Below are 26,931 nucleotides of genomic sequence, written 5' to 3' on the forward strand. Positions count from 1 at the left end.
CCGCCGCCCCCGGAGCCCCCCGCAACTAAATAAAGTTATTAACCCCTAAACTGCCGCTCCTAGACCCCGCCGCAACTATAATAAATGTATAAACCCCTAAACCGCCGCTCCCGGACCCCGCCGCAACTATAATAAATGTATTAACCCCTAAACCGCCGCTCCCGGACCCCTCCGCCACCTACATAATACCTATTAACCCCTATCCTGCCCCCTATACCGCTGCCACCTATAATAAATTTATTAACCCCTTCCTGCGGATCCCGTACCCCGCTGCAACTAAATAAATTGTTTAACCCCTAAACAGCCGCTCCCGGACCCCGCCGCCAACCATATTAAACTTATTATCCCCTAATCTGCCCCCCTACACCGTCGCCACCTATAATAAATTTATTAACCGCTATCCTACCCCCCTATACCGCCGCCATCTATATTAAACTAATTAACCCCTAAACCTAAGTCTAACACTAACCCTAACACCCCCCTAACTTAAATATTATTTTAATAAATCTAAATAAAAATAACTCTTATTAACTAAATTAATCCTATTTAAAACTAAATACTTACCTATAAAATAAACCCTAATATAGCTACAATATAACTAATAATGATATTGTAGCTATTTTAGGATTTATTTTTATTTTACAGGCAAATTTAAATTTATTTTAACTAGGTACAATAGCTATCAAATAGTTATTAACTATTTAATAGCTACCTAGATAAAATAAAGACAAATTTACCTGTAAAATAAAAACTAACCTAAGTTACAATTACACCTAACACTACACTATCATTAAATAAATTATTCCTATTTAAAACTAAATACCTGTAAAATAAACCCTTGCGGCTAGATTTGGAGTTTTGTCGGTAACGACCCGAAAAGCTAACGCCGGCTTTTTTCTGGCTGCACCATAAAAATAACTCTGATATTGAGAGTCCACATAAAGGCTGTGTTAGGCTCCAAAAAAGGAGCGTAGAGCATATTTAACGCAGCTTCAACTCTCGATACCAGAGTTGCTTACGCAAGCGGCCAGCCTCAAAAACGTGCTCGTGCACGATTCCCCCATAGGAAACAATGGGGCTGTTTGAGCTGAAAAAAAACCTAACACCTGCAAAAAAGCCGCGTTCAGCTCCTAACGCAGCCCCATTGTTTGCTATGCGGAAACACTTCCTACGTCTGCACCTAACACTCTAACATGTACCCCGAGTCTAAACACCCCTAACCTTACACTTATTAACCCCTAATCTGCCGCCCCCGCTATCGCTGACCCCTGCATATTATTATTAACCCCTAATCTGCTGCCCCTAACACCGCCGACCCCTATATTATATTTATTAACCCCTAATCTGCCCCCCACAACGTCGCTTCCACCTGCCTACACTTATTAACCCCTAATCCGCCTCACTAACCCTATAATAAATAGTATTAACCCCTAATCTGCCCTCCCTAACATCGCCGACACCTAACTTCAATTATTAACCCCTAATCTGCCGACTGGAGCTCACCGCTATTCTAATAAATGTATTAACCCCTAAAGCTAAGTCTAACCCTAACACTAACACCCCCCTAAATTAAATATAATTTACATCTAACAAAATTAATTATCTCTTATTAAATAAATTATTCCTATTTAAAGCTAAATACTTACCTGTAAAATAAATCCTAATATAGCTACAATATAAATTATAATTATATTATAGCTATTTTAGGATTAATATTTATTTTACAGGTAACTTTGTAATTCTTTTAACCAGGTACAATAGCTATTAAATAGTTAAGAACTATTTAATAGTTACCTAGTTAAAATAATAACAAAATTACCTGTAAAATAAATCCTAACCTAAGTAACAATTAAACCTAACACTACACTATCAATAAATTAATTAAATACAATACCTACAATTACCTACAATTAAACCTAACACTACACTATCAATAAATAAATTAAATACAATACCTACAAATAACTACTCCATCCTGAAGACCTCCACCGCGGACCCATCTTCATCCGGCGACGTCCAACTGAAGAATGACGGTTCCTTTAAGGGACGTCATCCAAGATGGCGTCCCTCGAATTCCGATTGGCTGATAGGATTCTATCAGCCAATCGGAATTAAGGTAGGAATATTCTGATTGGCTGATGGAATCAGCCAATCAGAATCAAGTTCAATCCGATTGGCTGATCCAATCAGCCAATCAGATTGAGCTCGCATTCTATTGGCTGTTCCGATCAGCCAATAGAATGCGAGCTCAATCTGATTGGCTGATCGGATCAGCCAATCGGATTGATCTTGATTCTGATTGGCTGATTCCATCAGCCAATCAGAATATTCCTACCTTAATTCCGATTGGCTGATAGAATCCTATCAGCCAATCGGAATTCGAGGGACGCCATCTTGAATGACGTCCCTTAAAGGAACCGTCATTCTTCAGTTGGACGTCGCCGGATGAATATGGGTCCGCGGTGGAGGTCTTCAGGATGGAGCCGGTCCTCATCGGATGAAGATAGAAGATGCCGCTTGGAAGATGATGGTTGCCGGTCCGGATCTACTCTTCTTCCCGGATAGGATGAAGGCTTTGGACCCTATTCTGGACTTCTTCAGTGGATGTCTAGCCCCCGCTTGGGTTGGATGAAGATATCGGAGCCAGGACGGATCGGTGTGATACCCGGTGAGGTGAAGACAAGGTAGGATGATCTTCAGGGGCTTAGTGTTAGGTTTATTTAAGGGGGGTTTGGGTTTGATTAGGGGTATGTGGGTGGTGGGTTGTAATGTTGGGGGGGGTATTGTATGTTTTTTTTTACAGGCAAAAGAGCTGAACTTCTTGGGGCATGCCCCGCAAAGGGCCCTGTTCAGGGCTGGTAAGGTAAAAGAGCTTTGAACTTTAGTAATTTAGAATAGGGTAGGGCATTTTTTTATTTTGGGGGGCTTTGTTATTTTATTAGGGGGCTTAGAGTAGGTGTAATTAGTTTAAAATTGTTGTAATATTTTTCTTATGTTTGTAAATATTTTATTATTTTTTGTAACTTAGTTTTTTTTTATTTTTTGTACTTTAGTTAGTTTATTTCATTGTAGTTATTTGTAGGTATTGTATTTAATTTATTTATTGATAGTGTAGTGTTAGGTTTAATTGTAGGTAATTGTAGGTATTGTATTTAATTAATTTATTGATAGTGTATTGTTAGGTTTAATTGTAACTTAGGTTAGGATTTATTTTACAGGTAATTTTGTTATTATTTTAACTAGGTAACTATTAAATAGTTCTTAACTATTTAATAGCTATTGTACCTGGTTAAAATAATTACAAAGTTACCTGTAAAATAAATATTAATCCTAAAATAGCTATAATATAATTATAATTTATATTGTAGCTATATTAGGATTTATTTTACAGGTAAATATTTAGCTTTAAATAGGAATAATTTATTTAATAAGAGTTAATTATTTTCGTTAGATTAAAATTATATTTAATTTAGGGGGTGTTAGTGTTAGGGTTAGACTTAGCTTTAGGGGTTAATACATTTATTAGAATAGCGGCGAGATTCGGTCGGCAGATTAGGGGTTAATAATTGAAGTTAGGTGTCGGCGATGTTAGGGAGGGCAGGTTAGGGGTTAATAAATATAATATAGGGGTCGGTGATGTTAGGGCAGCAGATTAGGGGTACATAGGGATAATGTAGCTGGCGGCGGCATGCGGACGGCAGATTAGGGGTTAATAAGTGTAGGTAGCTGGCGGCGACGTTGTGGGGGGCAGATTAGGGGTTAATAAATATAATATAGGGGTCGGCGGTGTTAGGGGCAGCAGATTAGGGGTACATAAGGATAACGTAGGTGGTGGTTGGCAGATTAGGGGTTAAAAAAATTTAATCGAGTTGCGGCGATGTGGGGGGGGCCTCGGTTTAGGGGTACATAGGTAGTTTATGGGTGTTAGTGTACTTTAGAGTACAGTAGTTAAGAGCTTTATGAACCGGCGTTAGCCCAGAAAGCTCTTAACTACTGACTTTTTTCTGCGGCTGGAGTTTTGTCGTTAGAATTCTAACGCTCACTTCAGACACGACTCTAAATACCGGAGTTAGAAAAATCCCATTGAAAAGATAGGATACGCAATTGACGTAAGGGGATCTGCGGTATGGAAAAGTCGCGGCTGAAAAGTGAGCGTTAGACCCTTTTTTGAGTGACTCCAAATACCGGAGGTAGCCTAAAACCAGCGTTAGGAGCCTCTAACGCTGGTTTTCACGGCTACCGCCCAACTCTAAATCTAGCCGTTGGATAGCTACAATGTAATTAATAATTACATTGTAGCTATTTTAGGATTTATATTTATTTTACAGGCAACTTTGTATTTATTTTAACTAGGTACAATAGTTATTAAATAGTTATTAACTATTTAATAACTACCTAGCTAAAAGAAATACAAAATTACCTGTAAAATAAATCCTAACCTAAGTTACAATTAAACCTAACACTACACTATCATTAAATTAATTAAATAAATTACTAGCCAATACCTACAAATAAATACAATTAAATAAACTAAACTAAATTACAAAAAAAACCAAACACTAAATTACAGAAAATAAAAAAATATTACAAGAATTTTAAACTAATTACACCTAATCTAAGCCCCCTAATAAAATAAAATAAAAAAAAAATAATAAAAGCCCCTACCCTATTCTACATTAAAAAGTAATCGGCTCTTTTACCAGCCCTTAAAAGGGCTTTTTGCGGGGCATGCCCCAAAGTAATCAGCTCTTTTGCCTGTAAAAAAAAATACAACCCCCCCAACATTAAAACCCACCACCCACATACCCCTACTCTAACCCACCCAAACCCCCCTTAAATAAACCTAACACTACCCCCTGAAGATCTCCCTACCTTGAGTCGTCTTCACCCAGCTGGGCCGAAGTCTTCATCCGATGGGGCAGAAGAGGACATCCAGACCGGCAGAAGTCTTCATCCTATCCGGGCAGAAGAGGACATCCGGACCGGCAGACATCTTCATCCAAGCGGCATCTTCTATCTTCATCCATCCGACGAGGAGCGGCTCCATCTTCAAGACCTCCGGCACGGAACATCCTTCTTCACAGATGACTACCCGATGAATGAAGGTTCCTTTAAGTGACATCATCCAAGATGGCGTCCCTCGAATTCCGATAGGCTGATAGGATTCTACCAGCCAATCGGAATTAAGGTAGGAAAAATATGATTGGCTGATGCAATCAGCCAATCAGATTGAAGTTCAATCCGATTGGCTGATTGGATCAGCCAATCGGATTGAACTTCAATCTGATTGGCTGATTGCATCAGCCAATCAGATTTTTCCTACCTTAATTCCGATTGGCTGATAGAATCCTATCAGCCAATTGGAATTCGCGGAATGCCATCTTGGATGACGTCACTTAAAGGAACCTTCATTCGTCAGGTAGTCGTCGGTGAAGAAGGATGTTCCGCGCCGGATGTCTTGAAGATGGAGCCGCTCCTCATCGGATGGATGAAGAAAGAAGATGCCGCTTGGATGAAGATGTCTGCCGATCCGGATGTCCTCTTCTGCCCGGATAGGATGAAGACTTCTGCCGGTCTGGATGTCCTCTTCTGCCCCATCGGATGAAGACTTCGGCCCGGCAGGGGTGAAGACGACTCAAGGTAGGGAGATCTTCAGGGGGGTAGTGTTAGGTTTATTTAAGGGGGGTTTGGGTGGGTTAGAGTAGGGGTATGTGGGTGGTGGGTTTTAATGTTGGGGGGGTTGTATTTTTTTTTACAGGCAAAAGAGCTGATTACTTTGGGGCATGCCCCGCAAAAAGCCCTTTTAAGGGCTGGTAAAAGAGCTGATTACTTTTTAATGTAGAATAGGGTAGGGACTTTTATTATTTTTTATTTTTTTATTTTATTAGGGGCTTAGATTAGGTGTAATTAGTTTAAAATTCTTGTAATATTTTTTTATTTTCTGTAATTTAGTTTAGTTTATTTAATTGTATTTATTTGTAGGTATTGGCTATTAATTTATTTAATTAATTTAATGATAGTGTAGTGTTAGGTTTAATTGTAACTTAGGTTAGGATTTATTTTACAGGTAATTTTGTATTTCTTTTAGCTAGGTAGTTATTAAATAGTTAATAACTATTTAATAACTATTGTACCTAGTTAAAATAAATACAAAGTTGCCTGTAAAATAAATATAAATCCTAAAATAGCTACAATGTAATTATTAATTACATTGTAGCTATCTTAGGGTTTATTTTACAGGTAAGTATTTAGTTTTAAATAGGAATAGTTTATTTAATGATAGTGTAGTGTTAGGTGTAATTGTAACTTAGGTTAGTTTTTATTTTACAGGTAAATTTGTCTTTATTTTATCTAGGTAGCTATTAAATAGTTAATAACTATTTAATAGCTATTGTACCTAGTTAAAATAAATTTAAATTTGCCTGTAAAATAAAAATAAATCCAAAAATAGCTACAATATCATTATTAGTTATATTGTAGCTATATTAGGATTTATTTTATAGGTAAGTATATAGTTTTAAATAGGATTAATTTAGTTAATAAGAGTAATTTTTATTTAGATTTATTAAAATAATATTTAAGTTAGGGGAGTGTTAGGGGTTAGTGTTAGACTTAGGTTTAGGGGTTAATTAGTTTAATATAGATGGTGGCGGTATAGGGGGGGCAGGATAGGGGTTAATAAACTTATTATAGGTGGCAACGGTGTAGGGGGGCAGATTAGGGGTTACTAAGTTTAATATAGGTGGCGGCGGGGTCCGGGCGGCGGTTTAGGGGGTTAAACAATTTATTTAGTTGTGGCGGGGTACTGATCCGCAGGATAGGGGTTAATAAATTTATTATAGGTGGCGGCGGTATAGGGGGGGCAGGATAGGGGTTAATAGGTATTATGTAGTTGGCGGAGGGGTCCGGGAGCGGCGGTTTAGGGGGTAATAACTTTATTTAGTTGCGGCGGTGTAGGGGGGGCAGATTAGGGGTTAATAAGTATAATGTAGGTGACGGTGGGCTCCGGGAGCGGCGGTTTAGGGGTTAAACACTTTATTTAGTTGCGGCGGTGTAGGGGGGGCAGATTACGGGTGTTTAGACTCGGGGTACTTGTTAGGGTGTTAGGTGCAGACATCTCCCATAGAAATCAATGGGAAATCGGGCAGCAGTGAACATGAGCTTTCGCTATGGTCAGACTCCCATTGATTCCTATGGGATCCGCTGCCTCCAGGGCGGCGGATTGAAATCCAGGTACGCTGGCCCGGAATAGTGGCGAGCATACCTGGTAGTAGTTTGATAACTACCAAAAGTAGTCAGATTGTGCCGAACTTGCGTTCGGAACATCTGGAGTGACGTAAGCATCAATCTTTGTCAGACTGAGTCCGGCGGATCGAAGCTTACGTCACAAAATTCTACTTTTACCGGTGTGTAGGGCTTGATAACTTAGGCGAATCAGCCTCGCCACAAATACGCTGCGGAATTCCAGCGTATTTGAGGTTGACGGCTTGATAACTAGAGGCCATTGTTTTAACTGTATAATTGAATAAATTATATTTTATGTCACATTCAGTCATTTTGTTGTTGTTTTTAAAAGACCATTTTTTTATCTTTTATGGACAAATACAGAAAATATAAAAAAATGTTATTCTCATTTTCGAATCTGAATGAACATATTGTCAAGATGGTACAGAATAGCTACAGCAGATTTTAATGCGACCTGTTTTTCTATGAAATTCTTTTGATTGCTTATTATACTTATCACCTTTTTATCCCCCCTTTTCCTTATAGGGAGGTAGGAATTTTTAACTAGTTGAAGGATTGGATGTTACTGTTCGATACGTTGAAGTTTTTGTAATTTTGATACAAAAAGGTTTTGCTGATTTAGCACTAGATGGCAGTATTTCATCACATGCAGAGTGTATTATAATGTCCTTACTCATGTCACAATACAAATTACCTGTAATCTGTTAAAAATAAGTATCTAAAAAATTTACAGACTGATAATGCAGTGTGAAAAAGTAGAGCTGTTGGGATAAACATGGTGCATTTATTTTTATTGCTCAGGTTCTATAACATGCTAAGAGAACATATATTTTATATTGATCCCAGTAATATAAAAATGTTAACAATTAGAAATATTTAGAGTTTGGTGTAACATTATAGCACAATTTTCTTTTATGGTGGCCTTGTATATGGTGATCTGGGTGCATGAGTGCACTTTTTTATTCATTTCTGTGCAGTCATAAGTGTATTAAATAATACATAAATGCTGGATGCGCCAAACAATAGCGAGACTAAAACAATATATAAAACAGCATTTAAATACCATATGACAGACCTAAATATACGATCTGATATAATGTGATACAATAAAAAGTCCACTTAAATAACCAAGTGATGATTAGAAAGAGTGGGTGGTTGCTTCTTCTTTAAACGAACTCCTGTGCAAACATGAGTCCTGAACTGAAAAACAATGAGAAGGAAAACGGGCGCCCAAATGGTGTGATAACTTCAACCAAGGATTACGGTACAACAAGGCTAGAAACGTACTGACAAATTTCCGAGCACTTCAACAGTGCAGGGGGAGCAGACTAGACAGTTAGAAGTCGGCCAGCAGACTTATGGCTCTCAGGCTTAGTGTCCGAAATGATTCTCAAACGATCATAGGCGGGTGTGCGGGTTCAAAGGGGTTGAGGTAGCAGATGGATTCTACCCTAAACAAAGATGAGTTTCTACTGAGTCATTAGAATATCTGTGGAAATGAAGCTCACATTAAGATGAGTATGTCATACTCTGTATTGTGATCCTTGGTTATATTTATCACACCATTTAGGCACCTTTTTTCCTTCATGTTGTTTATAAGTGTATTAAAATTAGACGTGTGCGTTCGGATCCTTCTTAGTGTGTTGCACTTTCTCAAGAATAGCTCAGAAAAGACCCAAATGCCACAAGCAGCTGACTTCTTCCACATTTGGATCCTAACATAGGATCTGAATGCACAAGTCTAATTAAAATGTTATTCTGAGCAGCTGACATATTCATTTACTTGTGTTTTTACAATCTCATCACTGCTCTAATGTATCTGATCTGATCTGCTTTTCTTTTCTTACCGAGTCAGCTATATGGACAGGTGATTTAAAGGGACAGTAATGCAACAACTTTGCAACATACTTTTGTTATTTCTTCTGCCCCCTTTTCGTGTAATTTAGCTCTGAAAAATGAAAAAAGATTTTCTAATTCAGAGCTTGAAATACACCTGCCGACTTCTCAAAGCTAACTATGCTACATATCTGTACCTAATTGGATTTATCAGATAACAACTGCAAAACAATGCATTTTATACTAACATTATCACTTTGGGGAGCCGTGTTGGCTGCAGACTCATGCCCGGATTGGCTCCTACAAATAAGGCAAATGGTGGGTGGAGCTTGGCTATTGAAAAACAAATACAGCAAACAAGATTTGTATGGAAGTGTTTAGATTTGTCTGATATGTTATTCTATAGCAACACAACATAAATGTCTTGTAATTACAATCTGTTTACTGTCCCTTTAGCAACACACTCCCTATGATCTTACACAGACTGTTTACAGTTGGCAGCCCAGTACATCTGATCATATTAAACAAATCTTTATAGCTGTTAATGTAGATATTACTGAGTACATGTGTATCCTTAAATAATTTGTGCCCATAAACACTACAAACATAAATGTAACCTTTTGTCACCACGTCATTTTCTCTTATTTAATATAAATCATTTTATGGCTATGGGAAAATTGAGGTTCTAGTGTTTTAATATTGTAATCATCTAGAGCAGGGATTGCCCATGATCGAACAAGGTGTCCATAGCCTAAAGGTCATTTTTAGGGGAGAAGAGGATATAGACAAGTTTAACTAAATCTGTCCACTGAACATTTTTGGGAAATATATATATATAATACATAGCCGGTGGACCAGCACTCCATCCACACCGGTGTAGCCACTATATATATATATATATATATATATATATATATATATATATATATATATATATATATATATATAATCGGGACAAGTAATAAGCACTCACTGGATTTAAGCACAGCAAACTATTTATTAGGCAGTGACGTTTTGGGGCATTCACCCCTTCTTCAGACCCACCGTCTGAAGAAGGGGTGAATGCCCCGAAACGTCACTGCCTAATAAATAGTTTGCTGTGCTTAAATCCAGTGAGTGCTTATTACTTGTCCCGATTGAATATTTTGTTAAGCACCCTGGTCTATGTTAGGGTTGGCAAGTGAGAGTGCACTAATTTGGATTCAGTATATATATATATATTTATATGTGGTCTTTAAAGGGACATGAAACCCAAAAAAATTATTTCATGATTTAGGTAGAACATACAATTTTAAACAACTTTCCAGTTTACTTCCGTTATCAAATTTGTTTCATTCTCTTGGTATCATTTGTTGTAAGAGCAGCAATGCACTACTGGTTTCTAACTGATCACATGGTTGAGCCAATGACAATTGGTATTCTTTGCTGCTCCTGAGCTCACTTAGATAAACCTTTCAGCAAATGATAACAAGAGAAGGAAGCAAATTAAATAATAGAAGTAAATTGGAAAGTTGTTTAAAATTGTATGCTCTGTCTAAATCACTGGTTTTCCAACCTGTCCTCAGGCCTCCCGAACAGGCCATATTTTGAGGATATCTGAACTGGGGGCACAGGTGAAATAATCAGCTCATTTGTAAACGTGGTTATTTTACCTGCTTTCATCCAAGATAATCCTAAAAACCTGGCCTGTTGGGGAGGTCTGAGGACAGGTTTGAAAACCAGTGGTCTAAATCATGAATGTCTTACTATGACTTTACTATCCCTTTAAGACTTATAAAATGTTCATGTGTCGCCCCTACATGCAAAGCAGTTGATCATCACTGACCTAGAGCAAATATAATATTTTTTTAGATGTTTAAGTAAAAAATATACATTTTTTCAAATTGATTTCAGATACTAAAACTTGAATATATATGTTGTATGAGGTAATATTCTAAAATGTTTTTTTTATTACTTACTTTACAGGAAGCTTTCAGAGAAGAGCAACTTATAAACCGCTTAATGAGACAATCTCAACAAGAACGTAGGATTGCAGTGCAGCTGATGCACGTGCGTCATGAAAAAGAAGTTCTAAAACAAAACAGAATGTTCCGGGAAAAACAATATGAGGAAAGGCGAAAGCAAGAATTCCAAGAAGCTCTTGACAGAGAAGCGGTACGTCATATTTTATTGATTTTCACTGGCTAAAGAAAAATAAGTCAATTCAAGTAAAAAGAAAATCAGTGGTTTTAGGAATAAACAATACTCATTAAAATAAATATTTCAGATCATCTTAGATTTTTTAAAGGAAGATTCTGTTAATACAAAAAGGAACATAAAAGTCAAAATTAAACTTTCCATGTTCCGATAGAACATGCACTTTTAAGAGTTTTTTTTTCCTTATACTTCTTTTAACAAATTTACTCTGTTCTCTTCGTATCCTTTGCTTAAAAGTATACCTAGGTAGGCTTAGGAGCAGAAATGCACTATGGGAAGCTACCTGGTGATTGGCTGATACACACATATTTCAATGTTAACATGATCACAGTCAGCTATTTTCATAGTTTATTGGCAGTTACATTATCAGTTTGATGAAAAAAATAACCTTATACTTAACATGCGCTAGTCCTGTTTTTCTGATCACAATTCAGATTCTCAGTACTTAAAGGAACAGTCTCCTTGAAAATGTTTATTGTTTAAAAAGATAGATACATCCCTTTATTACCCATTCCCCAGTTTTGCATAGCCAACACTGTTATATTAATATACTTTTTACCTCTGTGATTACCTTGTATCTAAGCCTCTGCATACTGCCCCCTTATTTCAGTTCTTTTGACAGACTTGCATTTTAGCCAATCAATGCTATCTCCACGGGAGTGAGCACAATGTTATCTATTTGACACACATGAACTAGGACTGTCTAACTCTGAAAAAGAATTTAGAAATCAGTTTGAGCCTACTTACGTTTAGCCTACCTACGTTTAGCTTTCAACAAAGAATACCAAGTGAAAAAAGCAAATTTGATGATAAAATTAAATTTGAAAGCAGATTATACAAACACTACTTGATTAATCTATCAAAGTTTCAATTGTGTTAACAAACATGAGATTAATATTCCAGATAATGGTTTTGTGTTGTGTTTGTAAGGTAACAATTTCAAGCTTTAGGGATATTATAGGCAGAATATTTTTTTGGATTGTGATCACTGAAAAAAAACACACTGACAATACCAGCTGAGGTTCAGAAATAGTTTTCTGCCAGAAACAAGGGAATAATTGTATTCAACCCCATAGAGAAACATCCTGCAACATTTTCTTTTTGAAATATTAGATCTTTTTAATCCTCTTCTGTCTTCTGATTTGTTTTCACTGACTATTTGTTTGCTGTTTACAGGCTTTACAAAAACAAACAAAACTTGATTGTGAAGAGCAAATTCGTAAAGTTCAAGAGCTTCATGACCAAATTGCAGCTGAACGTGCAGAGGCTCACTATAAAAAACACTATTTCATATGTCAGGAAATAATAAACCAAATTGTTGATCTTGCTACTAAAACAGGGGAATACCGAGAGCTAACAAACAGGTAACACCCTTTCAAAAATGTGGTAGCGCTCTGGGATTTTTTTACCAGCTATTCGAAGAAAGTGTTATTTCAACTCAAACTGTACGATTCTGATCATATTTAATTATTATTTGTTTATATTTGCCTTATCAATTTGTATACCTGCCTCTCTTATAAGATATAAAGGAAAAATAAGGGGGATCTTTTGTGTATATGTGTGTATATATAATGGCTATTTAGTGTTGTGGTTATGTTTGGTGTCAAGGGGGTAGCAGTGCTTACATTTTGCCACTGGTGCTTTACAATAGCATCTGGTGATGTGCAGAAGGATTAAAAATGCCACGCTATGGCCTAGATTACAATTGGAGCGATACATTTTTAATGTAAGCTTTTTGTTAATATTAATTGTCTACATTAGCTGTTCCTGTTGGAAATAACAGTAACAAATACCAATCCAATATTCGTCCAAACTGAATGTCTGCATGGCCGAAATTCAGCCTGACCGAACGTTTTCAAAATTCCTAAACAGATCTTTTGGACAAAACTCTGCACATGTTTACTTTTAAAACATCGTTCTAGTGCTATTTTAACTTTCGCTCAAGCTCAAAACATAGCTTTCAACTTGTAATATGAGAAATGTTTAGTGTTGCCATTTCCATTGAAACTATAGGACGTTTAATGGGATGTTGACTTCGCTAAAGCTTCTCTGGTATATCTGTTTTACCATGGACTTGTAAAATCAAGTTTACACTACTTTTAGGGTGATCCTGTGATATTGATATCACACCCTGCTCTAATATTAGTGCTACGCTTGTAATCTGGGCCAATAAAGGAAAAGAGTGGTTCCCACCATATAGTATTAATATAAGCTATAATTAGTACGCAGTAAGTTTCATAGCTTTTAATGTCAACATTGTCACAGTTTAAAGCATTTTCAACAATTTTTCTTGATTTCAAAGGATAGCTTTTCCAAACTGTCTATAATGCTGCTAAATTAAACTACTGTGACAAATTCTCAATCAGATATACCACATAAATGGCTAAAAGCCCAAATGTGTTTGAGAGCTATGTATGTCAATCTGGTAATGCTGTATCAAAAATAGGTTTTCTATTTAAGATCTTTTTAATTCAATGTGCCTGCAATTATCTTTTAAATGTATTTGAAGAGGAGCAAGTTGCATATTTTGGTATGGGAAAATGATATTGGCTAATTCCAATAAAGTTTACTTTTGCATTGGATAATGAAGAAGTTAAATACTTATACAGGTGGCCCTCGTTTTACAACGGTCCAATTTACACCGTTTCAGAATAACAACCTTTTTTCCAGTCATGTGACTGCTATTGAAAAGCATTGAGAAGCAGTGCATTTATTAAAATAGCCAGTAGTTGGAGCTGTCCGCTTGTGTTGCAGCAAAGCCAAGCAAGCTGGAATTAATCAGTTTAACCAGACCTGAGCTATCGAGCAGATTTCAAAGGAACAAGATCTTCCTGTCTATAAATCAGTCCAGATTGGAATGCATAGAAAGAACTGTTTGCAGAAAAATGCAAGTGAAGTCTGTGTTGTGTGATTATTTTATTAGGTTTATAATGCTGTTTAGCAAATGTTTTTGTTCATTTAACTTAGTTTAATTATATATTCTGTGTTGTGTGATTATTTTATTAGGTTTATAATGCTGTTTAGCATTTAAAGTCTTAATTTTAAAGCTTTAAAAATAATGTATTAGGTGTTACTTATGACAATTTTGAGAGGGGCCTGGAACCTATCTCCCACACTTCCATTGACTTACATTATAAACTGGGTTTCGATTTACAACGGTTTCAATTTACAACCATTCCTTCTGGAACCTAACCCCGGGGTAAACTGAGGGCTACCTGTATATCATTTCTACTATTATTTATTATTCAGATACTATATTTTTGTGTTCCTTTAGGCTAATACCCAAAAAGTTAATGAATGAATGGAAAGAACTATTTTTCTCAGGCTATCCACTTTATGAAAAAACATCTGTGAATACATTGGGTTCCAAGCCAACTCCAGAAGAGCTCATAGAAGTGGAGAAACAGGTTCTTCTAGATGAAAAAGATTATGAAGAATACAAGGTACACTTGAAAAAATGATGATGCTGACTATTTTACCATTATAGTTTTAATTATTTTGTACCAGAAAAATTCACAAAAGAAAACGAACAGCAGTAAAAGTATGACTTAAAGGGACATGAAACTCATTTTCTTTCTTTCATGACTCATATAGAGCATGCCATTTTAAACAACTTTCCAATTTACTTCTACTTTATAATTTGTTTAAATCTCTTGGTACCCTTTGTTTGAAAAACATACCTAGGTAGGCTAAAGAGCAGCAATGCACTACTGGGAGCTATCTGGTGATTGGTGACATTGAGCTATTCAGCTAGCTCCCAGTAGTGCATTGCTGCTCTTTTAACTAAATACCTAGAAAATAAAGCATATTGGATAATGGAAGTAAATTGGAAAGTTATTTAAAAAAGTATGCTCTGTCTAAATCATGCAATAAACATTGTGGGTTTTGTGTCCCTTTAAATGAGTGAACTACTAGTTTTACTTGGTTGAGCATGTTTAGAAACTTGCAGATCATTCGTCATACTATTTACACTCCGCTTTACTCCTCATCAACTCCCTGGTACTGACAGGAATATCACTTACTCTTAGTTCTCAGAGAAGGCTGTAATTATTAAAGGAACTTTAAATAACTTGATATTTTAATATAAAATGTTTAATTTTATGAAGTAGTAAAACAACTTTGCAATATACTGTCATTATTTATTTTGTGCCATTTCCCTGTTGTTATTCTGAATATTGTGGGCTTTCCAGTTCTTGTAAAATGTGGAAGTTCAGAATCCAGCCTTAAAGGGACACAATACTCATATGATAAATCACTTGAAAGTGATACAGCATAACTGTAAAAAGATGACATGAAAATCATCTCTCTCTCTCTCTCTTTCTCTCTCTCTTTCTCTATATATATATATAAATGTCTCAAGAGATTGAACATGTTGGTATTATACTAGTACAAATGTGTCACATTCAAACCAAAACCTGAACAAAATGCATATCCAGGCAATAATGAGGAGTTGTGAAGAGAATGATGAAAATATTGTCTGTTCAATTTTGAAATATTTAACAAAATTAATAAAAAAATGATGCATCAATTTAAAATGTTTCAACATTTTGGTATCATGTCCCTTAATTAAACCTAGGTTACAACATGGTGGCGCTTATTGAATTATGGACACTAAAACGTTACACTTATTTTAATGTAGAAAAGAAAATGCATATTTAGACGTGTAATGCGCAAAATTTAGCATTCTCTGTTATTGCTATTTCAGTGTTGTTTTATATATTTCTTTACTATCTGACAATGTTGTTAGCGTGGGTCACAATAACCAATATCGCAACCACACTAACTTGCGCACATATTACATGTTGAAAGTAAATGTTCGAGCACAAACTAAATTAGTGAATGTGGGGTTTGCTTGACAGAAGACTTGGGGACGGATTTAACAACCAGTGGATGCTGCTGTGTCCATCCGAGGTTTCAGGTCCACCTGAAACCTAAGTTAAGAAGCAGCGGTCATAAGATGCGAATGAGCAGGGGGCGGCATTGCACAAGCATTTCACACGAAATGCTTGTGCAATGATAAACGCCGTCAGCGTATGCCGGGCTACAGTGAATCATGTCCGCCTGACTTTTGATAAATTTATCCCATAGTGTAAGGAGTAAAAAAGCAATGTGCACCAAACACAACATAAATACAATAAAATAAAGTGTTACACTCATATATACTTTATCTGATAAAAATTATTCTTGTGCTTCAAGAAGAAGATACTACATTTCATTGAGAGCAGTTTTCTTAACAATCCGAGACCCAATTCCTACTCAGAATGCCTTCAAACAGAACAGCCCAGTAGACAGGAGTTTCAGCCAGGCAGTGAAATATCTTTTCCCATTGTGGACATGTCACAGGCCTCCCAGGTGAAATGCAAATTTCTCTGCCAATCCCTTGGTTTACAGTGCGCTGCTCCTTGTGTGATCCACAGTCCTCCCCTGGTGAAATGCGGATATATTTGCCAAGGTAGATGCTGTTCCTTGTGTGATCCTTAGCACTGTTCTTGCACTGCCTCAGATTAGACCCATCTACTGGAAGCAGTAATCTGCAGCTGTAGACAAAGTTGCTGACAGGTAAGTACCATGAACCTTAATAAGCCGAATATTATTACGAACATGTACACATAATTTAAATAACCTCAGAACATAGACACATACACCACACAACTTCAATGAGAATTTCAGGCAATTTGGGCACTTTTAAAAAAGAAAATAAATACCTAAAAATGGGTTACTGTAATTTTATATTAACGGTTTAAATTTAAAGGTGCAGTTAAAGGACCACTAAACACAGTGGAATAGCATAATTACTAAATGCATTATAAAAAGACAATACAAAATCAAATGAGTAGTAGATTTCTTTCTGACAAATTTTAAAGTTAGTTATATTTTCTCTCCTACTGCATCATGTGACAGCAATAAGTCAATAATAAAATGCATCTACGTATATTCTGTGAATCTTGCACATGCTCAGTAGGAGCTGGTGCCTCAGAAAGTGTGTATATAAAAAGATTGTGCACATTTAGATAATAGAAGTTAATTGGAAAGTTGTCTAAAATGGTGTGCTCTATCTGAATAATGAAAGTTTAATTTTGACTTGAGTGTAGTCCAAATTAAACTTTAATCATTCAGATTCAGCATGTCATTTTAAACAACTTTCCAATTTATTTTTATCATCAAATTTGCTTTTTTCTCATGGTATATTATGTTAAAAGCTTAACCTAGGTAGGCTTATAGGATGATTTCTAAGACTCTGCAGTTTACCTTTTATCTCACAGTCTGGCTGTTAATAGCTAATAAGAAAGAAAATATGCTGCGCTCCCTATTTAGTACAAAAAATAAAATAAATAAATAAAAAAATAATAATAATAAAATATAAAAATGAAACCAATGTTAAAATGAGTATTCAGATGGCTCAAGATAAAATAATAATTTAAAGTTATTGGTATATAGTGGGTATAGAAGAGTACATGAAGAAAATGTGTCCCAATGGGTGGTCACAAATTATATTGTTGCCGCAGAGTATATGTTGTATAATTCCCTCAAGTTAAGGGAACTTGATATAAAGTTAAATAACACAGTACCGACTGTAAAAGGGGGTATCACATCAAGGAAGCAGGTATACTGGAATCCCAGATAGTTGAATGGTAATCCTTCCTCCTTTGGGGTATGGTAAACAGCAGTCAGAGAATGCTGGTAGTGAGAGTTCTTAATGGACAATACTGTAATCGTGCCTTCCTCGCAGTAGAGTGTATCAGAGCAGGGAGCTGCTGTTCGTTTGAGGAAACTTCTGTCTGTGGAGTCCTTGGTAGAATCAAGCTGAAAAGAAAGAAACACAGCGCATCCCAATCTAAGGGTAAAACTGTTTTAATACATGGGCAAAATGTGCACAATAAAAACACACAAGCTGTAAGGTAAAAGCAGGCAAAATAAGAGACGCTCCATGCGTACATTAGTCCAGAGAGAATCAGGGGTAGATGATTGAAATACCATAGCCGTGTCCGTGGTGTGTGCAGCACCAGAGTGGTGACAGAGCTTCTTGGAGTCAATGGACGACTGTGACGTAGGTAGCGTGATGACCTCAACACGTTTTGTCCTATAACGTTAGGACTTTCTCAAGAGGATGATAGTGAGTGGCTGATGGGACTGCTGTATATACGCTGTCCAGGTCTCTGATAGGTTAAATCTACTGTTGTTAAAATACATGTGCTAATACATACAATGGGAATTATGCATAATTCAAGCAAATATTTTCGAGAAGGTACTATATGGAAAGTGCTTATTATGACGAGGATAGTTCATTTGTGTTACATAAAAATTGTCTAGAGAATGAAATAAAATACACAGAATATGCTTGTGGAAGATTCACGTAATAAATACTAACAAAAAAGAACAAATCAATTTTGGTGTTAGCCTCTAAAATACAATGAATATGCCCAATAGATACTAAAAAACATAAGATGCATCTATGAACAGAATGTGGCCTGTATATATACTTAAAACATATTCCAAGGATTGATGTATGGAAAGTGTCTATTAGAAAAAAAATAAAAAACAAGGTGTATTAATAAACAGTCTAAACATAATATTTAAACAAGTTCCTACAATCAAAGACAGGACCCTCAACAATAAGTTGAAACGTAGTGGAAAGATGATAATGACATACATGTTAGATAGACAACGATGAGGGTATGATGAAAAAGGTACGTGATGTGTGTGATAGGAATTTATACAATTGATATTGAATGGCATGAAAGTGTTAGAACACTATAATACATGGAGGGGGCAAGTACACCCAAAAGGGCATGCTCAAATTCTGCATGAAGAAGGGAATTACTAAATAAAAACAAACTGAACAAATAAAAACATTGGGAGATATATGTGGTTCATAGATGTATTTACATAAAGGCATTACTATTGAGATCTATGTTGAGACCATTAGGGGAAAGGGATTCAAGTTCAGGAATCCAAAAAGTCTCTCTTTGACGTAGGGTTCTGAGTCTGTTAGAATAATTATTGAGTGGAATGCCCTCAATGATTTTTACTTTTAGGCAATCAGGATTGAAACCATGTTTTTTCTGAAATGATAAGATACACTGTGTGTGTCTAGTTTGTGAACAATGTTGTACTTGTGTTCACTAAATCTTTTTCTCATAGTTCTTTTGGTGCGCCCTATGTAGATCAAATTACAACTGCAACTTAACAGATAGACTACATATGTGGAGCTACACGAGAAGCGTTTCTGAATGTTATACTCTTTACTATTATGAGAGTTAGTATACTTCTCTAGGTGACAGATGTGAGAACACATTCCACATTGAGGGACTCAACATCTCTTAGTTCCTTTCAATGTACCTAGCCAGTTTTTGGCACTGTTATTAGGAGTAGGATATTGAGGAATAGGTCTGAGTTTATTCTTTTTATAGGTGATGATTGGTTTATCTAGTAATATGCACCCCAGTACCAGATCTGCTTTTAGTATGCCCCAATGGGAATTTAGTATATGTTCTATGGATTTACTCCCCTGACTGAAAGTGGTAATAAATCTGATGTTGTCCTCTGTGTTTTTCCCTTTGGATAATGGTTTCAGCATATCTTGTCTGTCCATGTGTTGAACTTGATGTTTAACTTTTTTTCAGGAAGGCTGTGTCATAGCCCTTCTCTAAAAACTCTTTCTCCAACATAGGTGTGTCCGGTCCACGGCGTCATCCTTACTTGTGGGATATTCTCTTCCCCAACAGGAAATGGCAAAGAGCCCAGCAAAGCTGGTCACATGATCCCGCCTAGGCTCCGCCTACCCCAGTCATTCTCTTTGCCGTTGCACAGGCAACATCTCCACGGAGATGGTTAAGAGTTTTTTGGTGTTTAAATGTAGTTTTTATTCTTCAATCAAGAGTTTGTTATTTTAAAATAGTGCTGGTATGTACTATTTACTCTGAAACAGAAAAGAGATGAAGATTTCTGTTTGTAAGAGGAAAATGATTTTAGCAACCGTTACTAAAATCGATGGCTGTTTCCACACAGGACTGTTGAGATGAATTAACTTCAGTTGGGGGAAACAGTGGGCAGACTTTTGCTGCTTGAGGTATGACACATTTCTAACAAGACTTGGTAATGCTGGAAGCTGTCATTTTCCCTATGGGAACCGGTAAGCCATTTTCTTAGTTTAGTATAAGAATAAAGGGCTTCACAAGGGCTTTAAAGACTGGTAGACATTTTTCTGGGCTAAAACGATTACTTTATAAGTATATTTAGTGGATTATAACTATAAATAGTTCTTTTAATCTTGGGGATGTATTAAAAAAACGGCAGGCACTGTATTGGACACCTTTTTCACTGGGGGCCTTTTCTAGTCATAGGCAGAGCCTCATTTTCGCGCCACTAATGCGCAGTTGTTTTTGGAAAGCAGGGCATGCAGATGCATGTGTGAGGAGCTTATTGAAGGCGTCATTTGGTATCGTATTCCCCTCTGGGCTTGGTTGGGTCTCAGCAAAGCAGATACCAGGGACTGTATAGGGGTTAAATGTAAAAACGGCTCCGGTTCTGTTATTTTAAGAGTTAAAGCTTTCAAATTTGGTGTGCAATACTTTTAAGGCTTTAAGACACTGTGGTGAAATTTTGGTGAATTTTGAACAATTCCTTCATACTTTTTCACATATTCAGTAATAAAGTGTGTTCAGTTTAAAATTTAAAGTGACAGTAACGGTTTTATTTTAAAACGATGTTCTGTATGTTTGAAAGCCAAGGTTCCTCCCCATTTAAATATATGTTATGAATGTGACATAGTGTCCAAACAAAGTAGGGACAATGATGCCACTGATAATGATGTTGCCCAAGATGATTCCTCAAGCGAGGGGAGTAAGCATGGTACTGCATCATCCCCTTCTGTGTCTACACCAGTCTTGCCCACACAAGAGGCCCCTAGTACATCTAGTGCGCCAATCCTTCTTACTATGCAACAATTAACGGCTGTAATGGATAATTCTATTAAAAACATTTTGTCCAAAATGCCCACTTATCAGAGAAAGCGCGATTGCTCTGTTTTAGATACTGAAGAGCATGAGGACGCTGATGATAATGGTTCTGACATACCCTCACACCAATCTGAAGGGGCCAGGAGGGAGGTTTTGTCTGAGGGAGAAATTTCAGATTCAGGAAAAATTTCTCAAAAAGCTGAACCTGATGTTATTACTTTTAAATTTAAATTAGAACATCTCTGCGCTCTGCTTAAGGAGGTGTTATCTACTCTGGATGATTGTGACAATTTGGTCATTCCAGAGAAATTATGTAAGATGGACAAGTTCCTAGAGGTCCCGGTGCCCCCCGATGCTTTTCCTATACCCAAGCGGGTGGCGGACATTGTAAATAAGGAATGGGAAAGGCCCGGCATACCTTTTGTTCCTCCCCCTATATTTAAGAAATTATTTCCTATGGTCGACCCCAGAAAGGACTTATGGCAGACAGTCCCCAAGGTCGAGGGGGGCGGTTTCTACTCTAAACAAACGCACTACTATCCCTATAGAAGATAGTTGTGCTTTCAAAGATCCTATGGATAAAAAATTAGAGGGTTTGCTTAAAAAGATGTTTGTTCAGCAAGGTTACCTTCTACAACCAATTTCATGCATTGTTCCTGTCACTACAGCAGCGTGTTTCTGGTTCGAAGAACTAGAAAAGTCGCTCAATAAAGAATCTTCGTATGAGGAGGTTATGGACAGAGTTCAAGCACTTAAATTGGCTAACTCTTTTATCTTAGACGCCACTTTGCAATTAGCTAGATTAGCGGCGAAAAATTCAGGTTTTGCTATTGTGGCGCGCAGAGCGCTTTGGCTAAAGTCTTGGTCAGCGGATGTGTCCTCCAAGAACAAATTGCTTAACATCCCTTTCAAGGGTAAAACGCTGTTTGGCCCTGACTTGAAAGAGATTATTTCAGACATCACTGGGGGAAAGGGCCACGCCCTTCCTCAGGATAGGTCTTTTAAGGCTAAAAATAAGCCAAATTTTCGTCCCTTTCGCAGAAACGGACCAGCCTCAAATTCTACACCCTCTAAGCAAGAGGGTAATAGTTCTCAAACCAAACCAGCCTGGAGACCGATGCAAGGCTGGAACAAGGGTAAGCAGGCCAAGAAACCTGCCACTGCTACTAAAACAGCATGAAGTGTTGGCCCCCGATCCGGGACCGGATCTGGTGGGGGGCAGACTCTCTCTCTTTGCTCAGGCTTGGGCAAGAGATGTTCAGGATCCTTGGGCGCTAGAAATAGTTTCTCAAGGTTATCTCCTGGAATTCAAGGAACTACCCCCAAGGGGGAGGTTCCACAGGTCTCAATTGTCTTCAAACCAAATAAAAAGACAGGCATTCTTACATTGTGTAGAAGACCTGTTAAGAATGGGAGTGATTCATCCTGTTCCATTAGGAGAACAAGGGATGGGGTTTTACTCCAATCTGTTCATAGTTCCCAAAAAAGAAGGAACATTCAGACCAATTTTAGATCTCAAGATTCTAAACAAATTTCTCAGGGTTCCATCGTTCAAAATGGAAACCATTCGAACAATTCTTCCTACCATCCAGGAAGGTCAATTCATGACCACGGTGGATTTAAAGGATGCGTATCTACATATTCCTATCCACAAGGAACATCATCGGTTCCTAAGGTTCGCCTTTCTGGACAAGCATTACCAGTTTGTGGCACTTCCATTCGCATTAGCCACTGCTCCAAGGATTTTCACAAAGGTACTAGGGTCCCTTCTAGCGGTGCTAAGACCAAGGGGCATTGCAGTCGTACCTTACTTGGACGACATACTGATTCAAGCGTCGTCTCTGTCAAAAGCAAAGGCTCATACGGACATTGTCCTAGCCTTTCTCAAATCTCACGGGTGGAAAGTGAACATAGAAAAAAGTTCTCTGTCCCCGTCAACAAGAGTTCCCTTCTTGGGAACAATAATAGACTCCTTAGAAATGAAGATTTTTCTGACAGAGGCCAGAAAATCAAAACTTCTAAGCTCTTGTCAAGTACTTCATTCTGTTCTTCTTCCTTCCATAGCGCAGTGCATGGAAATAATAGGTTTGATGGTTGCGGCAATGGACATAGTTCCTTTTGCACGAATTCATCTAAGACCATTACAACTGTGCATGCTCAGACAGTGGAATGGGGATTATACAGACTTGTCTCCGACGATCCAAGTAGATCAAAGAACCAGAGATTCACTCCGTTGGTGGCTGAACCTGGACAACCTGTCACAGGGAATGAGCTTCCGCAGACCAGAGTGGGTCATTGTCACGACCGACGCCAGTCTGGTGGGCTGGGGCGCGGTCTGGGAACCCCTGAAAGCTCAGGGTCTATGGTCTCGGGAAGAATCTCTTCTCCCGATAAACATTCTGGAACTGCGAGCGATATTCAATGCTCTCAAAGCTTGGCCTCAACTAGCAAAGGCCAAATTCATAAGGTTTCAATCAGACAACATGACGACTGTTGCATATATCAACCATCAGGGGGGAACAAGGAGTTCCCTGGCGATGGAGGAAGTGACCAAAATAATTAAATGGGCGGAGAATCACTCCTGCCACTTGTCTGCAATCCACATCCCAGGAGTGGAAAATTGGGAAGCGGATTTTCTGAGTCGTCAGACTTTCCATCCGGGGGAGTGGGAACTCCATCCGGAAATCTTTGCCCAAATAACTCAATTATGGGGCATTCCAGACATGGACCTGATGGCGTCTCGTCAGAACTTCAAGGTTCCTTGCTACGGGTCCAGATCCAGGGATCCCAAGGCGACTCTAGTAGATGCACTGATAGCGCCTTGGACCTTCAACCTAGCTTATGTATTCCCACCGTTTCCTCTCATTCCCAGGCTGGTAGCCAGGATCAATCAGGAGAGGGCTAGGGTGATCTTGATAGCTCCTGCGTGGCCACGCAGAACTTGGTATGCAGACCTGGTGAATATGTCATCGGCTCCACCATGGAAGCTACCTTTGAGACAGGACCTTCTTGTTCAAGGTCCATTCGAACATCCGAATCTGGCTTCACTCCAACTGACTGCTTGGAGATTGAACGCTTGATTTTATCAAAGCGTGGGTTTTCAGATTCTGTCATTGATACTCTTGTCCAGGCTAGAAAGCCTGTAACTAGGAAAATTTACCATAAAATATGGAAAAAATATATCTGTTGGTGTGAATCTAAAGGATTCCCATGGAACAAGATAAAAATTCCTAAGATTCTATCCTTTCTACAAGAGGGTTTGGAGAAAGGATTATCTGCAAGTTCTTTGAAGGGACAGATTTCTGCTTTATCTGTTTTACTTCACAAAAAACTGGCGGCTGTGCCAGATGTTCAAGCTTTTGTTCAGGCTCTGGTTAGAATCAAGCCTGTTTACAAACCTTTGACTCCTCCTTGGAGTCTCAATTTAGTTCTTTCAGTTCTTCAAGGGGTTCCGTTTGAACCCTTACATTCCGTAGATATTAAGTTACTATCTTGGAAAGTTTTGTTTTTGGTTGCAATTTCTTCTGCTAGAAGAGTTTCAGAGTTATCTGCTCTGCAGTGTTCTCCTCCTTATCTGGTGTTCCATGCAGATAAGGTGGTTTTGCGTACTAAACCTGGTTTTCTTCCGAAAGTTGTTTCTAACAAAAACATTAACCAGGAGATAGTTGTGCATTCTTTGTGTCCGAATCCAGTTTCAAAGAAGGAACGTTTGTTACACAATTTGGATGTAGTTCGTGCTCTAAAATTATATTTAGAGGCTACAAAGGATTTCAGACAAACATCTTCTTTGTTTGTTGTTTATTCTGGTAAAAGGAGAGGTCAAAAAGCAACTTCTACCTCTCTCTCTTTTTGGCTTAAAAGCATCATCCGATTGGCTTATGAGACTGCCGGACGGCAGCCTCCTGAAAGAATCACAGCTCACTCCACTAGGGCTGTGGCTTCCACATGGGCCTTCAAGAACGAGGCTTCTGTTGATCAGATATGTAAGGCAGCGACTTGGTCTTCACTGCACACTTTTACCAAATTTTACAAATTTGATACTTTTGCTTCTTCTGAGGCTATTTTTGGGAGAAAGGTTTTGCAAGCCGTGGTGCCTTCCATCTAGGTGACCTGATTTGCTCCCTCCCATCATCCGTGTCCTAAAGCTTTGGTATTGGTTCCCACAAGTAAGGATGACGCCGTGGACCGGACACACCTATGTTGGAGAAAACAGAATTTATGCTTACCTGATAAATTACTTTCTCCAACGGTGTGTCCGGTCCACGGCCCGCCCTGGTTTTTTTAATCAGGTCTGATGAATTATTTTCTCTAACTACAGTCACCATGGTATCATATGATTTCTCCTATGCATATTCCTCCTTTACGTCGGTCGAATGACTGGGGTAGGCGGAGCCTAGGAGGGATCATGTGACCAGCTTTGCTGGGCTCTTTGCCATTTCCTGTTGGGGAAGAGAATATCCCACAAGTAAGGATGACGCCGTGGACCGGACACACCGTTGGAGAAAGTAATTTATCAGGTAAGCATAAATTCTGTTTTTTCATAGTCAGGTGGAAGGGTGCAATTTCTTTTGATGCGCTGGTATTGTCCCAATGGGATTTTTCTCTTCCATCTAGGAAGATGGCCGCTTCTAGCGTTAAGCAGCCCGTTTCTATCTGTGGAGGGATCATGTGACCAGCTTTGCTGGGCTCTTTGCCATTTCCTGTTGGGGAAGAGAATATCCCACAAGTAAGGATGACGCCGTGGACCGGACACACCGTTGGAGAAAGTAATTTATCAGGTAAGCATAAATTCTGTTTTTTCATAGTCAGGTGGAAGGGTGCAATTTCTTTTGATGCGCTGGTATTGTCCCAATGGGATTTTTCTCTTCCATCTAGGAAGATGGCCGCTTCTAGCGTTAAGCAGCCCGTTTCTATCTGTGGCTTTTCTAAAGTTTCTGACTGCTACTTGATTTGTGGCAATGAATAGGGTAAGGTCTAAAAAGTCTGTATGTTCTTTGTGTGAATTTGAGATTCATGTTATTGTTATTAATATGTTTAATAAAATCACAAATTTTGGGCTCATCCCCTTTCCAGATGATAATAACATCATCAATGTAACAGAAGTAGTGTATGAGATTCCCTATATTTGGATTATTGTGCCAGATGTATTGGTGTTCGAAAGAGCCCCTATAAATGTTTGCAAAAAGGCCCTTTTAAGGGATATTGGTAGTTTATTAGGTTTTTTGTTTTGTTTTTTAAATAGGTATTAGAATATGAATAATTGTTATTATTTTGGATAATTTGTTTGTTATTTTGTGTAATGTTTTTTTTTTTCGTTTTGGGGTGGGTTTTTCTTTTTAGAATAGCCATTTTTTTATTTTTAATGTGTTTGTTTTTTCGTTTTTAGAAAAAGAGCTGATATCTTTAGGGTAATGCCTTTGCAGTTTATTATAGATAAAAAAAAGGTATTATAATAGGAATCATTTTTATTGTTTTGGATAATTTCGTTTGTTATTTTTTGTAATGGTAGGTTTTTTATTTTTTGTAATTTTAATGTTTTTTATTTTTTGTAATATTAGGTTTTTATTTTTGTAATGTTAGGTTTTAGTGTAAGACAGCTTAGGTATTATTTCACAGGTACATTTGTATTTATTTTAACTAGGTAGTTAGTAAATAGTTAATAACTATTTACTAACTAGTATACCTAGTTAAAATA

At 37.6% G+C, this 26,931-nt stretch overlaps 1 protein-coding gene across 1 annotated transcript in view; it reads left to right on the plus strand.

Annotated features, from left to right (window-relative positions):
• SPEF2 (sperm flagellar 2) overlaps positions 1 to 26,931 on the plus strand; it is a 439,169-nt gene that overhangs the window by 67,826 nt on the left and 344,412 nt on the right. Inside the window, exons 8-10 of the mRNA XM_053699669.1 lie at positions 11,047 to 11,235; positions 12,454 to 12,641; positions 14,552 to 14,720. Of these exons, the coding sequence (XP_053555644.1) occupies positions 11,047 to 11,235; positions 12,454 to 12,641; positions 14,552 to 14,720 (546 nt within the window). The remainder of the gene's footprint in view (positions 1 to 11,046; positions 11,236 to 12,453; positions 12,642 to 14,551; positions 14,721 to 26,931) is intronic.

Source organism: Bombina bombina, chromosome 2, assembly GCF_027579735.1.
Source record: "Bombina bombina isolate aBomBom1 chromosome 2, aBomBom1.pri, whole genome shotgun sequence".
Taxonomy (NCBI): domain Eukaryota; kingdom Metazoa; phylum Chordata; class Amphibia; order Anura; family Bombinatoridae; genus Bombina; species Bombina bombina.